General features: G+C 32.7%; 1 protein-coding gene across 1 annotated transcript in view; it reads left to right on the forward strand.

The window, feature by feature from the left end:
* Window positions 1-10,334, forward strand: part of LOC145295620 (uncharacterized) — a 112,940-nt gene extending 102,606 nt beyond the window's left edge. The window contains exon 3 of the mRNA XM_080141483.1: window positions 6,459-10,334. Coding sequence (XP_079997609.1) covers window positions 6,459-7,004 — 546 coding nt within the window. The 3' untranslated portion in view covers window positions 7,005-10,334. The remainder of the gene's footprint in view (window positions 1-6,458) is intronic.
* Window positions 10,335-18,127: the final 7,793 nt, after the last annotated feature.

Here is an 18,127-nt window from a genome sequence, read left to right on the forward strand (position 1 = left end):
ACAAAATCAGGTGAGTTTTACCATGCTGAGTCAGATTAAGATACAGGCTTCTGATAGGGCCTATCTGTAAATTCCTTTAAGTTTCAGCTTTGCAACCATACTAGCCTTCAAATTGAACCCTAGTTTCTACATCTTATTATTTATTTTATGCTAAATTTATATGCGAAACCGATTCCCCTGTCTACATTTAACAAGTCCGATAGCCATTTGTCGCGTGCTCTCGTGTAATGAATGAATACGTGAATGTAGGATTGACATGAAATTCTTAAAGATAAACTAAAATGACCGAAAAATGTGCTGAAATGACTTAAATATATAAAAAGTAAATGACTTAAAATGACTTTAATGAACTTAAGGATGAATTGAATGACCTTAAGAATGACTTGAATGCTTAAAAAATAACTGGAATCCTTCAAAAACAACTTGAATGATCTGGGGAATGACTTGAATGGCTTTGAGACTGACTGGTTGTAAAGTGGGTGATCATTTTACATTAAATTAATACAGAAAAGTGATCCCCCACTTTATATCACAAAGTTACAAACATAAGTACAGCATGTAGTAAGAACAGATACTACACTTTGATCTTGTTTATATATTTTATTGCTTTTAAAAAATTTTGAAAATACAATTAAGTAAAAAACAAAAGATTTTTGAACAACAAAATTAGGCACAAGGCCCTACAAGAAATTGGGGAGGGGAAGGGTTCAGGGTCTTTGTGACTAAAGTGATTAAAAAGTAATAAATACTACACTTTGATCTTGGCCAAAAGGCTAAGAACAGTATCTATTAACAACAGACATTTGATCTTAACCAAAAAGGCCAAGCACAAAAGTGTTACGGACAGACCGACAGGTTTATAGAGTCACTTGCACGTGACTAAAAATAATTGTTTTATTTTCAACAAGCTTTTCAGTATTTACACATGAATACCTTTAGGCAATTATGTAGAATATGACGACCATTCCATTTTATTTTTACTAACCTGACAAATGGAAATCTAAACTGAACAAACATTTAAACATGGTCAACTGCAAAATGAAAAAGAAACGAGCGACGGTGGTTGAATATATAATGCTTGCTGCCATGACTGTCCTGAGCAGAAAAGTGTTGGGCAAGAAAGACGAAAACTCACAAAGTAGTCATGTCAATACTACTTGTACCTGGAGGGGTCATGCCAATTGACAACCCCGTTTCTGGGTCGGCTTATCACACGCCGCTACCATGAACACCTCACTCACTTAACTGAGCTGTAGTTGATAATGTGAGTAGGCAGGTGTGCTTGCAGCCTGTTTGGACAGTCATTTAAAAATTGACAAAGTCGTGGTGTGCCTACCAACAATGAACACCACTCACCATACATACCAGGTGGTGCTGGTCAGGTAAAATGCAAAAATTCACACCAAAAGTTGGTTTGTATGATTTACGTTTGTTCAGCATCAGACTGCAGGTTCGTGAGTAAGTGCATCATTTCTGGAGGTTGTTGCACTACGAGATAGTCTAGAGTGTTCTTTAGATTGTCGTGTGGTGTGCATCAGCAGCAAAAGACGGCTCTGTGGCTTAGGATTATCATCATTTTTATTGCGGATGCTTCTACCTTTTTTCAAATTGTCTGTGCACTTAATTGTAATCCCTACATATATAGTTCATAGCCATCAACATATTGAACCTTTCTTTGTTGTTGTCCTTGTCATAGCATCCGCAGCTGCTCCTTGCTCCATTGCCAATTACTGCTTGCAGAGTAATCACATGCTTTCAATCTGGTTAGATATCCGTACAAGTGCTGCACAAGCAAAATACTCCCACCGTACAAAGCCATACAGGAAAAGCTATGTTGCCCATTGCCTAAAACTGGTCTTGTAGCATGTCGCTACTCACTGTCTTCCTCTACGTCCGATATTCTCCAACTAGGAACCTGCCAACATGTTTAGTCATCGTCGATGTGTCCACTACTGCCACTGTGAATGAAGACTTTCACTCTCATCTGGCAACACTTGAGATGTCTTGCTTGTGGGACTCGTGCTGCAGCAGTAATTTCTTATTCAGTAATGTGTAGTCTGCATCTTCTGACAGTTAAATTCACATGTGTCATCAGTTAGCCCGCTGTCCCTAAAGCAAAGGAAGATGGAGAATCATCAGAATTGTTTCACCATTTTCTGCCAGCTGATTATTTCCCATATCATCAATTCAAACGATTGCTGATTTGTATTACCGTCTAGTGAAGCATCCCCATCGGTAATCAATACTTCAAATTGGATTTATTGTGTTTACTAGATTTATTGCGTTTACTAGATGCAATTGTGAAAAGAGGATTGTTCACCGTCATTACACTAAAAGTTGCTGTTGTGTGATGAGGTGCAAGTGTTTCTCCTCCAAGGTCTCTTGCCATTGCCGAACATAATTCAACAGCACAAGTCAAGAAAATCAAACCAAGGTCGTCTACTAGAGTTTTTTTAACTCTTAACATCACTTACTTAAATCGATATTTTTATGTTTATATCCCTGTTGTAACTGCTGATTAGACTGAGCTAGTGTTCAGAAAAGAGCGAGAACATTTACAGGTCATTTGAACCGTTTGTAAATCTGATTCAAACATTTTTTAAAAACATCAATGGATTCATAATATTGAAACCTCGTTATTTTAAAGCATGTCTGGGTTAAAACCACAAAATACTTCCAAGCAATCAAAAATCTCCCACTTGTGTGAAAACTGAAAATATGTCGACATGACTGCAAGTATAAACTTTGGAAAATGGTTGATTCACATTAAATGCTTGTAATTAGCATTGATCTATTAAAAATGTTAATATATAAAGTTGTAATTGTTTGTTCACAGACTCATTTGTTTTAGGATACAGACAACCCCTCTTCCAAACACTATTCTAAAACTACATTTCTTAGTGTATTTTGATATAAGTATATTTAATTTGGATCAAAGAAAAGGGTCATAATAATAGTGTGGGTTTTGTGTTTGTCAGATGTACATAAAATGGAAATAAATCTAAACTCATGATTTTGGAGATAATATTTTTAAGTAAAGAGTGGGTGCATTTCCCTTATGATTTCATATTGTCATGTTATAAACAACAAAAATCAACAATCCATAATTGATTTTTCAATTTAGGATAGTTTTTAATTCATTGCTTCACATGTACCAATCAACTTGCTATAACTAACATTTTTTTTTATTTTGTCAAAATAAATTGTTTAAGAATAATGCTAAAATTCATCCATTTTCACTGTAAATAATAATGGACTTGATAAATCTGATGTTAACTTTGAAGACAAATGTATAGGCACATAAGAAATTTATTGTAGTAAGAGAAAAGGAAAAAAGGTGAAATTTTCAGAAGTCTCTCTGTGTCTGTCTGTCTGTCTCTCTCTCTCGCTTTCTCTCTCTCTTTCTCTCTCTCTCTCTTTCTCTCTCTCTCTCTCTCTCTCTCGTTATGTCTACTGAAGGATGGGTTTGTAAAATGAGTAGTGATTGTCCAGGGATATTTAAGGTCAAGCAAGCTAACAATAATGTCCCAATTTCATGGGACAGGGTGGTAAAAGGGGTAATAAGTGTTTGAAATCTAAATGTGATACATTCATCAAAGACTGTATCACATTTAAACTTCTTTTGGACGCCAGGTGACAGATTTAAAATATAAAGAAATGGGTGGGGGTATGCTTGTATTTTTGTGAAGGAGAACAAAAGAACTTCTCAAATAGTTTTGTGGAATGTATAGACAAACATTATAAACCTCCTTTTAACATTGAACTTCATGTAATGTTACGATTTTCAATGTTTGTTTCAGATTCCAATAATTTATTTTTTTCCAAAGTAAGCAATAATGCATGTGGAATTTAAAAAAAGACTAAGATATAAAATTCTGCCAAATTTAATAATAATATATTTTTAATTGTGAATTTAGCAAAGAATAAAATTTATTTGAAGCTAATGAGTATGTAAACATAACCTTCTTTATTACAAACAGTACAGTTAATGTCCATGTTGGTGGTTGAGAATGCCAAATTCTAAATTTAGTTTTGTTTCATAATTTACGTGGTGGTAATCGAGAATGTTGGATTTGATACCATAGATTCGGCTTTGTCTCATAGTCTAAAAAGGTGATTAGGATTCTAAATATTTGAACTGTAAGAAATAAGCCAGAAATAAACAATCTGACAATGCAATCTACACAAGAGCACAAACTGACATAGATATACTGCAACATAATGGAAGAGCACTTGATGGGTTCAGAGCTAGAAAATGGGCTGACAACAAGGTTTTACCTGACCCTCTAAATCAATTATAGTCGAATAACAGATGAACTGATACTAAAGGATAGTCGTTCCTCCTCCATTTTATGCAACTTGAAATAATATAGCACATGTAAACCATTTTAGCATGAACATGTGCTTGAAGGCAAAGGACAAGTAGGCCCAAGAAAATTTGCTAATATGTGGAAGCCTGTGTCTCCTGCTCAATCCATACAAATCTTTGTTGGCAGAAATGAACGCTGTCCAAAATACAAATTTTCAGGTTTTTTTCAAAGTCTTCCATTTTCATTGTGATACTTTTTATGAACAAGAGCGGAGGACCACTTGAAATAGAAAAAATAAAATATTAAATACAAAAAAACATTTCCATGCTTCAAAAAACCCTCATAACTTTAAAATCAATATATATATATATATATATATATATATATATATATATATATATATTAAGGCAATCATGAAGGGAAGACGTATTCCTTCAGAATTCATTTTATGTTAAAAAAAAAAAAAAAAAGACCGAGGAGAAAAGGAAAATGGATAACGACTAAAAAAATAAAAGTAGGGAAATAGAGAAAAAAAAAATCAAAACGAGTCAATTGACAAAGTTTTGTACCCCCAAGAAAATTATGAAATATATATATATATATGAGAGAAAAGAGAACCGTTTGAAATATTCAAATTGAGTTTTCGAAATACTCAACCCATTCTCTGTATGTATTTGTCAATTATAGACTATGAAATGATAAAACAAAATAATCTACAAATCATTCATATATAAAATAGAATCTATTAAATATTTATATTATAATATTATAAATTCGAAAATATTAAAACATGAAGTATAAGTTTTTACTAAAATAACTGGATTCAGTATTTAATAACCTGAAAAGAGTTGCAATGCCATAAAACAACTAAACCCAACTAATTACTTAAACTCTGTCTACCCTAATTCTATTCTATCCGGGGTTTGATTTTAAATAACATTTGGAAGCTTAGCAAATGTGTAGTCACCTGGTAAAATATATAATTTTTAATGTAAAATGTAATGCTACATATTTTTATGTGCACACATATGACGTGTACAAAGATAAATGGTAGCCAATCAATACCGAGATATTTTACTTCTCTTGTGCTAAATTACACTTTTAAAATTATTATATTACTCTATTAGAAAACAAATTTTAATTGGTTATTTGATTTGCTTCAAGAAATGTTTGATTTCTAGAATAAGGAGAAACATTTAAAAAATGGCTCTTGTTTAGAATCTGACTTTAAAAAACAAAAATACATATAAATCCTTATGCTGTATATACCTGCCATGGAATAAAGATGTCATATTCCAAAAATTATGTAAATTGATCAAGTAATTTTTTTTTTTTTTTTAAACTAAGAAAATCAAAATTTATTACAGAGCAAGGCACTATTTTTTGATCTGCCATTGTTTATAAATAAGTGTAAGATAACACAATTTGAACAATCGAGATCAAAATCAACTTTACTTTTAAAATTGCTAAAAATCGTTAAAAATTATTTTATATATTAAAAAGAAATTACTTAATCAATTTGCATGATTTTTGGAACATGACATTTTCATTCTGTGACGAGTATGAGCATCATATAAATTTTTTTCTGTATATATTTTTTAAATTGAATTCTAAATAAGAACCAAAAATATATATCCACCATAATTTTGATGATTTCAATTCTGATGTTAAGCATAAAAACCACAGAAATCGTTTTTGGTTAGACACAATTATATGAAATGGTTTAAGTGCTTTACATTGGTTAAACTAAATTTTTTCCAGTAATTATTTCCTATTTTTATTTAGTGCCATTTTTTACTTGTGTACACATTTAATAATAGTTTTAGCTGGTTAATTACTTACCTATGCATCAGTGTAATTACATTTTTTACTCATTGTCCAATCTAATTATAATATGCTTAAATACAGTTTAATTATATATTTTTACCTACCCTGGTCTAATATTTTGTACCTACTTATTTTTTACCTGTACAAATACACCATTTGTAAATGCATCCATGTATCTTTTAAAGCGGCTCCATCAGTCTCTCACGTAGGTTTGAAATTGTCATTTCATCATTAATCGTGCAAATTGAATATTCTTGCTTACGTTTAACTTTTATCTTAATATACTTTTCACCTGTCTAATTATTGAAATCCTTTTTTCAGGTTCAAGAATTCATAGATATGATTCCTGACGGTGGCGGAATCATGGGTCATGATTTTATTCTGCTTCTCTGGAAGTGTCTCCTGGACGACTGGTTTGGCGTTGGTGCAACTGTTTATATCGTAACACCCCGCATTGATGCAGAACGCCTCTTCAACATTTACCTCTTAATGATACGCAATAAAGGTACTGGCTTCAATGTTACCTTACTGACTCCTGAGAGAGGTGCTGAAAAGTTCAGCAAGATCCTCGACACGGCTAAGCAGATGATGAAGAAGACAAGGACTTCGCATCACACGCTCCTTGTGTCTGATGTCAAGCGCGAATGGGTCAGCAAAAAACTGGCTATTAGACATGAGGAGTTTTCGACAAATTTTGTTGCTGCATTTAAAGAGCACGAGGCTGAGGTGCTGACAACTACGGCCTACTTTCATAAGAGCCACTTCCATTTTAACCAGAAGGACACAGTGACGTACAATAAACTTCCAACATCAGAATTACGCAGGAATTATCTCCTCCCACTAGGTTTAGGTGAGAGGAATTTTTGAAGGATTATTTTCAAGGTGTTTTTTCACTCCTTTTTTTACTCATTTAAAAATGTGTTTTAAACAAAAGATTATTAATAAATGGACTATTGTTCCTACTATTTTTTTTTTCACAACACAAAACCATGAAAAAGACAGGTGAGGAGTCGGAGTCAGCAATTTTTCTGGGAGTCATTTTTTTTTTTTGCTGACTTTCGTATGTCTGTATTGAGATCACAACATTATCAGGCAAAAATGAACAGTGAAACAAAAACGGTCTGCCTCTGTAGATTTTAATTGGTTCCCAGTAAGTGGCAATTTCGATGGAAACTTTAAAAAATGGACCAAGGGGGCAGCAGCCGAATTGTTGTGATATAAAAAAAATAAAATAAAAATGGGACATTAGTCTTAACATGAATAATAATTACAATAATAAAACATAATTATTGCTGAATTTTTTCAAACCATTTCATTTCAGCCGCGTTTTGAAGTGTTTTACAGGTTGACCAACCAATAAAAATCAAAATTTCTTGCAATATATTTTTTAGAAAGAAATGAAATAACATTTAAAAAATTTATTTGTGAGGTTTGTGAGAAGACTGCGAAGTGATATTTATGATGTGTTATTATTGTCGGTCTTACTGAATATTTCACTTATTCATTCCAGATTGAATGGAATGAAAAAATAACATTTTTATTTGATTTTTTAATCTTTTGTTTGCATGTTTTTTGTTTTTTTTATTTGTATTAAATTTCACTTTATTAAGTGGAATATAATATGCTTAAAAAAACAGTTATTTTCTTTGTTTTTGATTTTCTTCCTTTTAGATTTTTCTCTCTCTCTCTCTTCTACCTCTCCCTTTTTCCTTTTCCTTTCCTCTCTCTTGAATTATTATTTAATCTTTTTCAAAACTTTTAAATTATCCTTCAAGAAATAAAAGTGAAAACGTTTAACCTTGTTTTTACTATATTTCTATCAAAAAACAAATATTTTTTTCTTTTAGTTAACAATTATCATCCACTCTTCCTTTCACCTGCTTTCAACATTCCACATACTTGTGCAATATAAATATTTTTAGAAAGGGAATATAACAACTATTTTATGAAATTTTCAGTGAACCACATGACACTTTTATTATGTCCATTTGATGTGGCATGAGGCAGCGGGAGGGTTGAATTTAATTTTGAGAGCTCAAAACCAATCAGTTATATTGATGCCATGAAATAATAATGGCTTTTTTTTTTTTTTTACACAGGCATCACCACATTATCAAGGCCAAGAGGCCACTCAAGGATAAGGGTTAAAGAGTGTACAGTAGAAATTGGAAAATATAGTAATCATTAGTAATGAAAATTCGGTAAATTTGTTAACTTATATGGAACGGCTCATCAAGAACTTATTTACGTTGGACTTGAAGACAACCATATTGTACTCAGCCGGAAAGCAGGAAAACGGAAGACAATTCCACAGGTGTGCAGTTCTAAGAAAGAAGCTTTGTTCATGGAATCTACGTTTAGGTTTAGGCACAGACAAAGAGTGGGGGGAATTATTGATAGTGTTTTCAGCTAGACGAGTCTTACAATTGTTTTGACCCTGATCTGTTTCAATGTGTAGGAAAGAATGGTAGGCCTATTACTTTTAAACACCAAAGCCTGTCATGTTTTTATATGCAAGTTTTTTTTGTTTTTTTTTTTCTGTGAAAGAATGAATAGGAAACCGATAATTCTTATATTACTATGTCATGGATAAATTCAGCCCTCCTGCCATACTTGCATTTGTTGCAATGTATCATCTCATGAGAAGCTCAGCCTTAAATAAACAAAATCTTTTTTAAAAAAGTTTTTTATATAGTTTGATGTTTGACATTTATATTTTAATAGTCATAATCTCTTAGAATCTTTTGATAATCAACAATTATTTTTTTAAATTTTAATTGTAACTTTAAATTTTACTTCTTACATGATAAGCAATATGGCTGCAGCCTGTAATATATCAAACTACAGTAGCCTAAAAAAACGGTCACTACTTTAATGTCCATGTGCTTTGCAGATTTTGTTAAAATTTAATTGTTCAATTTTATTTTCAAACTTTTGCAAATTACTAAAACACAAATAACTAAATCAATTATGTAAATCTTTCTCATTTGTCTCATTTCCAACATTAGTTTTTTTTTTCCAAATTAAACAAGTCTGAAATTCAGATTCGCAAATTATCAAGACATGAAAATATGGTAGAACCCCGAGATAGTTTTTTTGGTGTTTTTTTGCAGGTTAAGGTGTGGAATACAATGTTTTTCCGACCCCTGGTTACAGTATTTGCCCCGCCTTATGATGTTATTTGTAATGTTATTTAATTATATACATGTGTATTATATACTGTACTGTATTTTGTTATGAATTTTTAATATATACTGTATAAAATTTTGCTTATGCCCCGCCATACGGTGATTTCATCTTACAATACCAACCCCGGAACGGATTAATGCCGTATCGTGGGGTTCTATTGAAGTGACTTTTTGTGATACCGTTGACAGATACAAGCAACATAGCCGAAATTTGTAACAAAATATAATTAAAAAAAACAACAAAAAGCATCAAAGTAAAATGAGATTCAAAGAAATTCTGACTATTATAGTAACTGTATCAAAAATTGGACTGTTTTTTTTTTTATGGTGGTATGCTTGTAAAGAAGTATAATGTATGTTATAGTAAAGTATGAAAAAGTATTTATGACATTTAAGCTACACAGAGGCGTTTGTATTTCATCCTCTCGGGCATATGACAATTTCTTAATGCGATGAAATGTCTCTTTGCCACTTAATTGACATAAATATATTTTCATACTTTACTACGAAGCTCTATTAACATATGTTGAAGTAAATACTGAAAATCTGTACACAATATATTATCGCTTTAATAATATTGTATGTGTATACACTATGTATATATAATATATATATATATAAAGTGATTGGCATCAATATTGAAACCACACAATGACTCCAGTTTCGTCCTTACAGCACTCTCCTTAGATGGGAGCTGGATTAATACTCTTTATTGTTCTAGCTAACTGTATAGGTGCCAGTTCGTTCCTTGTAAGATCAGAGGAGTGCCTTAAGTTGGATTCCATAATGGTGCCAATTATTTTTATTTATTACCATCTCTATACTCATGCTATTGACAGACTAAGTTGTTTGAATCCATTCATAAAATTGAATTGATTCAGCAAATTGATCTGGCATTCTCCCTCCTGATTTTCTTATGAAATATATCTGAAATAAAAATAGTTATGAATGTGAAAAAAAAAATTTTTTTAAATCTTTTTTATAGACTGAATAAAATTATAAAATTTGATTTATTGTTACATTTTCTTTTCAGTTCTTTTTTATTAAAAGGTTTGATACTACTTGTGGTTTTGTTATCAATATTTAATGCCAAAACATTGATTTTTTTTGTTTGTTTGTTTCATGCATGTGAGAGTCCTTTAATTGAAATATAAAAGAAACAATAAAGTGTTCCATTTTTATTTCATGCGTTTGACAAGACTAATCTGAAAAAAAAATTGGGGGTTACATCAGCTGAAACATTGTGAGAATGTCCCAAGATGAGAACAGTGGTCTGAATAATCCAAATCAACCAAAAAACAGAAAGTTTCATTTCTAAGCTTAATGCTGGCAAGTGATGTTAAATGCATTAAATAGGAAAATATTTTTAACTAAATGTTGATGAGACCAACTGCAGAAAGAATGAAAAAGGAAACTGAATATAACTGAGTGAAAAAGTCTAGGATATGCCATTGTCACAACTGGTTTCAGTCTCAGTAGATTAGGCTAATAATGCTCAAGAAAAATCACACTTCCTTTCAGAGCTTTTATGTTGCAAGTGAAACATTTGCATTTATGAGTGATTTATTTTTTTCAAATGCCAACCATAAATAATAAAACCTTTATCTTTTGTATTAAATCCTTGCTATTAATCATGGTCTGTGGCGGCTTTCTGTGTTCAGGTTCAAATACCTTTTTATTTTACAGAAGCCTATCAAATGTGCCAATTTCTTTGAATATTTCACTCTATCCATTGTAACATTACCTTTGTCTTCTGGTAGTATTATATCATCATCACCTTTAGACGACTTTATGGTTTATAATTTTTGCTTTAATATATTTAGGTTTTGGAGGCTTTGATTTCTCTTGTGCTTGTCTTATCCATGTTAGTTCACCTCTTCGAGCCTAGGTTTTATTTAATGTTATCTCTTCATTTGAAGCTATCATGTCAAGTAATGGAATCCGTTTGATAGTTGAGGTGAAGTTTAGATCTTTGGTAAGCACTAATTCCTCTGCAGTTGTCAAAGTTTTTTTTTTATTTTTGTTTACAATGGTGAATGATGGATTTGAAGTTTTATATCCTTAGCTTTCAGTTTTTCTAATTTCTTTGGCAAGATTTGATCTCCTAAAATTCTTGCTTATTGGATGACATATTGAATGCAGGTTCTTTCACCACTCAGGAATGGAGCAAGGGTGTTTGAGATTTTGGCCTGTAATTGATGTTTCTTGCAGCGGTTGTTGTGGATTCTATCTTGGATGAATTCGTGACCTACTCTTTTTGCATTCCTTTGTTTTTTCCTGGAACTAACTAGTTAAGCATGATCAAACAAGCTTTTAGATCATGGCATAGAAATATGATGTGGTTGTTCATTTTTTTTTTATATTATTTTTCAATTTATTTCCATTTTTGTATTGAGTTCATACTGATTTGATGTATTTCAGAATTTTTTTTTAATTAGGATTGATAAATTGGATTACTGTTCTCATCTTGGATGTTATTCGCATAATGCTTCACCCAATGTGATCTTTGGCCTCACAAGAATATTTATTTTAAACTCAGGAAGTGCTATGGAATTTTGAATAGAACCTTTTATTTAATCCACAGGGGTAGTTTGACCGGATAGAAGTAATACGTAATTGTATTCTTAGTATCACCGATAATTGAACCTTCAACTGCTAGAAGACTGTCACTGAGAACTTTAAAAAGACAAGCCTGAAGGTCGAAAGTTACATTGGCCAAAACATTGTGAGAATAACATCAATTTTCATTTCAAAAGTTAATGAAGATATGGATATACATCTAACAAGGAATATATATAGATATATATATATATATACACACATCTAATAAGGCAAAATAGGACAAAACAAAACAATGTATCTTCTCGGTCTTCCTTTCTGTTCTTTAGTTTTTCATGTTTCTTGTTTAGTCTTTTTTTCTATTTTGTCAGCCATATTTTTTATTCCATTATTTTCTGATCTCTTTATCTTTTTTTTTTTTTGCAAATTTAATATCTCTAAACTAAATTTATTCATTTGGGTTTCTACTTTGCTATTCAAGTTTTGTTGGTTCATTCTTTTGCCTGTATTTTTCAACGTTGAGTCTTATAATTACAGGTTTGGCACCAGCATTCAATGATTTATTCTGTATTGAGTTGTGCAGGATGAATTTGTTTGTCTTTTTACTTTCCTCTAATTTTCCTTTCTTAGTGATGGTGGTATAATTTTATCCTGTTCCATACTTTCTTTGGTGTTTTCTATTTCTGTGAGATTTTTAGTTGCATGATTACTGGTTTCTACAGTTAATGTTTCTATTATGTTCGATTTCTATTTGTGACTTTTCATTGAGAGCGATTTGTAAAAGCAGCAGTTACAATAACAGCATCAGCAGCTGTTATTACAATGTCTGAAATATTTGCTCGATATTGATTAGATCAAAAACTTAATTTTGATTTGGATTTAACCAACTGGAAACAATTTTTCATGTGAGCAACATGCTACTTCCCAAAAGTTATTTAAGCAAATACTTTGGTGTTGTTCGATTTTGTTAGCCCAGAGAAGATAGCTATGTAATCATCCGATGTCACTCAGTTCAACCAAAACTAAACTTTACTCTTGGCGCACAAATCAAATCTGCCTTCAGTCTCAGGTTATTGGCATGGACACATAAATGATGACCCGTTAGCACATGGACTTACTCTCAATACCAGTTTGATACACACTTACGATATGAACTCTGCTAGCCTTTAAACTAATTCTTACCCTTATTTGTATGCATGAACTTTGGAATAAGTTTCTCCTATTGTGAACACTCAATACCATTTTCCTTATCCAGACTCGTGGACTTATAGTAATGTTTTTTTACTAATATCTGTTTATTAGATGTTTAAGATAACCAATAAAATTACTTTAAAAAAGGGGGGGGGTTAAACTGGAACTTTAAGTTCTACAGATTTACTACCTTTCTGTGTTCGTGTAATCAGTGGCTTGTATAGTTAATATTTCAATTACATTTCCACGCATTTACATTATTTCTAATTTTGAAAACTAAGTTTGACAACGTGTCTCATGTTCTTTATGTTGTTCAAGTGATTGCTTTTATAGCAGCATCATCATCATCAGTAATAGTAGTTTACTTACATACATAGACTAATTTTTCCTAGAAGAGACCAATCTTTGTGGTGAAAATTTTATAAGTAGGAATTAAATTGAATATATAACAAACTGATTAGCCGAGAATCAGCCCTACATTCTTAAGAGGTCAGCCTGGTGAAAGGTCATAACGAACATTTTTTAAGCACATCCTTGAATTAAGCTGATCTGCTAGGCCTCTTATGATTCATAACTTTCATATTCAGATGTTCTTTTTATTATTAAATCCTCGTTGTGATTGCTTTGATTTTTTAGGACGAGAAAGTTAAACAGATGAAAGAAAAATATTAATTTAAAAAAGAAAATGATGAAAAATAATTTTGTTGTGTTTAAAACCTTTCAACCATCATTTGTTAGAACAGCTAAAGAAGAAAAGAAAAGAAAAACGTAAAATGTGTTTTATTTAACAAGCAAAATATAACAAATCACACTAAAAGCGAAAAAAAAAAAAAAATTAAGAGAAAATTTTCAAAACAAAAAAGGGAAGATAAAAAATAAGTGAAATAGAAAGAAAATCTTACAAAAATAAAGAAAAAAAAGCAAGAAAAAGTAACAATAAAGAAAAGAAAAGGCAATATTGTAACACCTTCAGTTATCTCCTCTCAACATCGCAAAAAAGATGATTTTACTTTGTAAGATGATTACATGTGAACACCCTCCAAAACCTGAAGAAAGAAAATTTTAAAATACAATTATTTTAGAATTTAAAGTAGGGAATAAGTTTTGCATATAAATTTAACCTAAAACAACCCCCCTATTCCTTTTTTTCACGTCAGTTAACAATTAGTATAAGTTAGATTTGAGACATCCCCAAATCAGAAGCAATCAAAAGCATGTGTTATCATCGGTTAAAATAAAGTTATTTTTCTCTTAGGCCATGTGACACCATGAAAGGGGAGACCCATCTTCAAACTTATACTAAGTATAATACTTATTTTATTTTTTCTAAAGGAGAGTAGAAAAGATATTATGGATGCATTTTTGACAGCCCAGAAATTCTTGCTTTTCTTATTTTGCCCCTCACTCCTCATCTCAAATGAGCGACATTTCTGACAAAAGAAGGAAGAAAATGCTGGCAGATTTGTGCGAGCAGTAACCAGAGATTATTAAATTATCTTTCCATTGTATTCTTGTTGCCATGATAAGGATGCTGGAGGTAAACATTTTCCTGAGCTGATGTTATTCACCTAATAGTCAGAGACCCAAACGGAGTAACTCCCAAGGAGACTGTCCTTTGCAGATGCAAAATACCAAGGCTGCTGCATTGTCATTTGGTGAATAGTTTGAATCATGCAGTAACTTTTGGTGGGGCCTCTTGATGCCATATTAGTGGTTACTGTTATGGCTTTTTCTTTTCAATGATCTACAAAATCTTTTTTTTTTTTTTTCACTCATTCTTTTGTCCCTATTCTCTTTCTTGCTTCCTCGCTGCCTTGTTCTAAATAATTCTGCTGACCTGTTCCACAAAATCCACAACCTAAGTATGAAAAATTCCAACAAACAAATCAAGAGAAAACCTAGAGCCACAATTTCCAACATAGACCCTCACTACAAGGTTTCCTTCTCTAACATCAGGGGTCTGTGTTCCAACCTTCCAGAGGTTAAAATACAATTACAGGAGACCAAACCTGATATATTGTTTTTGCGTGAAACGGGCATTAACTCAACTGCTTCCTTAGCCGATTTCTTCATTAAAGGCTATTGTAACTTCACATCCAAACCCAACCCTCAGGACCACCATGAACATGGAATATGTGCTTACATTAAGGATATCTTCCCCCTGTAGCAGAGCTATTTTCAAAGAAGATCCCAGCCATCCTTATATGTGCTTTAGAATAGCACTTATAGCACAGCATTTATTATTTCCAAACAATGGAGTATCTTTGAGAGTATCGCTAAGCAAATTGATCATACAGTCTGCTCATTCCTCAGCCAACATTGACGTCTGTGAAAATTTCAATGTTTACAATATTGAATGGCTAACCCACTCAAACAAAACAAGATGAAACGAGATTTTATGATTTCTCCTTTGCTTATGACCTAAAACAGATTAAGGAACCCACTCATATGTACCTGATGCTGATGGGACAATTTAACAGTCTTCTCGATCTTTTTCTAACCACATGCCTTGAATTGCATTCATCCTCACTTCTGTCTCCACTACGATCTTCAGATCACTCAGTTGTCTCAATAAAGGTAAAAACAAAGTATGACAAAACCCTAAATGTCCCTCTCCATCGAACAGTGTATTGTTACGAATGCCTCTCCATTGGGAATAGGAACGACAAAGGAGGATTACGTGACAAAAAGAAAAAAAAAAGGAAAATAATTTTTGGTCTTCAGGGTTTGAATGCATGGAATATATCGAAGAGGGGGGGGTACTTTTCTCAGTAAAATAAAATAAAACAAAATAGGCACAAAACAGTGAGAGAAAACAGGCAACCCGGTCTTAAATTTTAAGTCAACTTTATTACAGAGAAAATAATAGGCTAAGGGAGGGGTGTGTGAAAAAAGGAATTAATTAAACAACAAAAGAAAAACAAATCATGAGGATGTGGGGGGGGAGTATTATGCTAGTGTCCAAAAATGCCAATGGAAAATACATCAATGAATAAAACTTTTAAAACAATAAAAAAATAATGGCAAAATAAACCAGTCACCGATACATTGCACGAAGAAATATATATAGAGAGAGGACTTACTGTTCATATTCTTTTTCCTATGTAAGGTTTCTTGTCAGTTTGTCGTTTTGGGGTTCCTTTCCCTTTTTTTTTTTTTTTAAATCTTTTTTTTATTTTAGGTGTTTGGTTCCGCAACTTATGTCCACAACTCGAATATTAATTTATAAAGTCCGTAAGTCATTCTTTTTTTTATTTTTTTTATTTCAGAATATTCTGTTCGAAACCTTTGTAAATTTGTTTCCTGTTTAGTTTTAACTCGTTGAGTGTCCACACTCATCCACAGCTTACGCCCATTCTCAACGATAGATAACCCGAAGTGGGGTTCATCATCTGTTCGCCATGATGGTTTTTCAGAAGTGTCCCTATAAAAACGTGTTCTTTTTTTCTTCTTCCTCCTTTCTCTTTCTCTCTCTCTTCCCTGTTTCCATCCATATTTCGCTTGTCTTTCCTTTACCCTTCTTTGTTCACTTTTTGGCGCTAAGAAACCTGAAACCAAACGGGGTCATAAAGTGTGTTGACTGGATAACCTCACCAAATCACTGACTCATACTGAAGGGGGTGGGAAGTGTTAATATCGGTTGAACGTTTTATTCAACTCTTTCCTCCTCTGTCTTTTTTTTCTGCACTCTCTTTTTCTCTCCTTTTGCTTCCGCGACAATAAGTCAAAATGTAAAGTTTTCTTTTAAAACAATCTATTTCTAGGATTATGTGACAGTATCAATATTCAATGATTGACTGGGATAACTACCGAATAATGCTCTATGTTTAAGAAGAATGTGTCCAGTATAGCATACGACTTAACTGATTGGTTAACCATCAGCATAGACAGCTACATACACTCTAAGAAATTCCAACAGAAACTGAATAGCCAGCCACTCCTAGATGTGCTGCCACCTTTGCAACCACTACTTCAATTACTTTAAATGTAAAAGATGTTTTGAAATTAAAGTTGCTTTTAGAACTGCCAGCAATCACTGAAAAAGGATTATGCAAGAGAGTCAGTTCATCAAGTCCAAAGTAGAAGAACAGAAGCTTGGTTCCCATGAGTTTTGGTGAATAACAAATAAGATCCTGAACAGATGCGTGTCTTCTATCCTGATCATCATCAATTGTCCTGAGGTTATTTTGTCAGATGCTGACAAATCCAAACTCTTTATTAATAATTTTGCATCAAATTCAACCCTATGTTTTGTTATCAGGGCCACCTACCTCCCGAATTTCCTCCCAAAACTGAAAATAATCTGAGCGACATTCACATATCTGTTTGTAATGTTACCACACTAATCATCACCTTGATGCCAACAAAGCAACTGATCCTGACAATATTCCAACAGTGCTCAATAAGCTGCAACCAGAGCTAGTACCCATTCTTGCAAAGCTATTCAATCGATTCCTAAAGGAGAAATGTGTCACAACATCTTGGAAAACGTCATTAGTCTGCCAAGTATTTTAAAAAATTGGAGATTAGTCTTCAGCTTCTCAGTACAGACCAATTAGTCTGTGTGTCAGGAGTAATTTGCTTAAATCCAGTAAAATTAAGTAAAAAAAATTGTCAAAAATTGTTGGATGCAACGATGACGATGATGATGATGGTGATGATGATGGAAAGAGAGAGCATTGTTAGGAAAGGTTTTAGTGGATTTGATAACTGACACCCCCATTAATTCTACCTATGAAAGCATAAAGCGGGAGGTGCTGCTCCGAACGTCAGTCTCAGCAGAGAGGAGTTTCCAAACGTTGGTCCATGACAAACTTTTAGGGGATCGTATGCCAACGGAGTTACTCCGTAGAATGAGAGAACTGGCAGAAGATGTCCCGGCCGACAGTGCCCTTATAAAGCAGCTCTTCATTTCGAGGCTGCCGTCTCAAGTAAAGGCAATTTTGGCACCTATGGTTGAGAAGCAATCTGTAGATACCATAGCAGCAGCGGCGGATAGGGTGATAGAATTCTCTAGGGGACCTACCACCACTGCGATCCCTCAGCCACAGG

This window comes from Euprymna scolopes, chromosome 2 (genome assembly GCF_053919585.1).
Source record: "Euprymna scolopes isolate OS-2025 chromosome 2, ASM5391958v1, whole genome shotgun sequence".
Classification (NCBI taxonomy): domain Eukaryota; kingdom Metazoa; phylum Mollusca; class Cephalopoda; order Sepiida; family Sepiolidae; genus Euprymna; species Euprymna scolopes.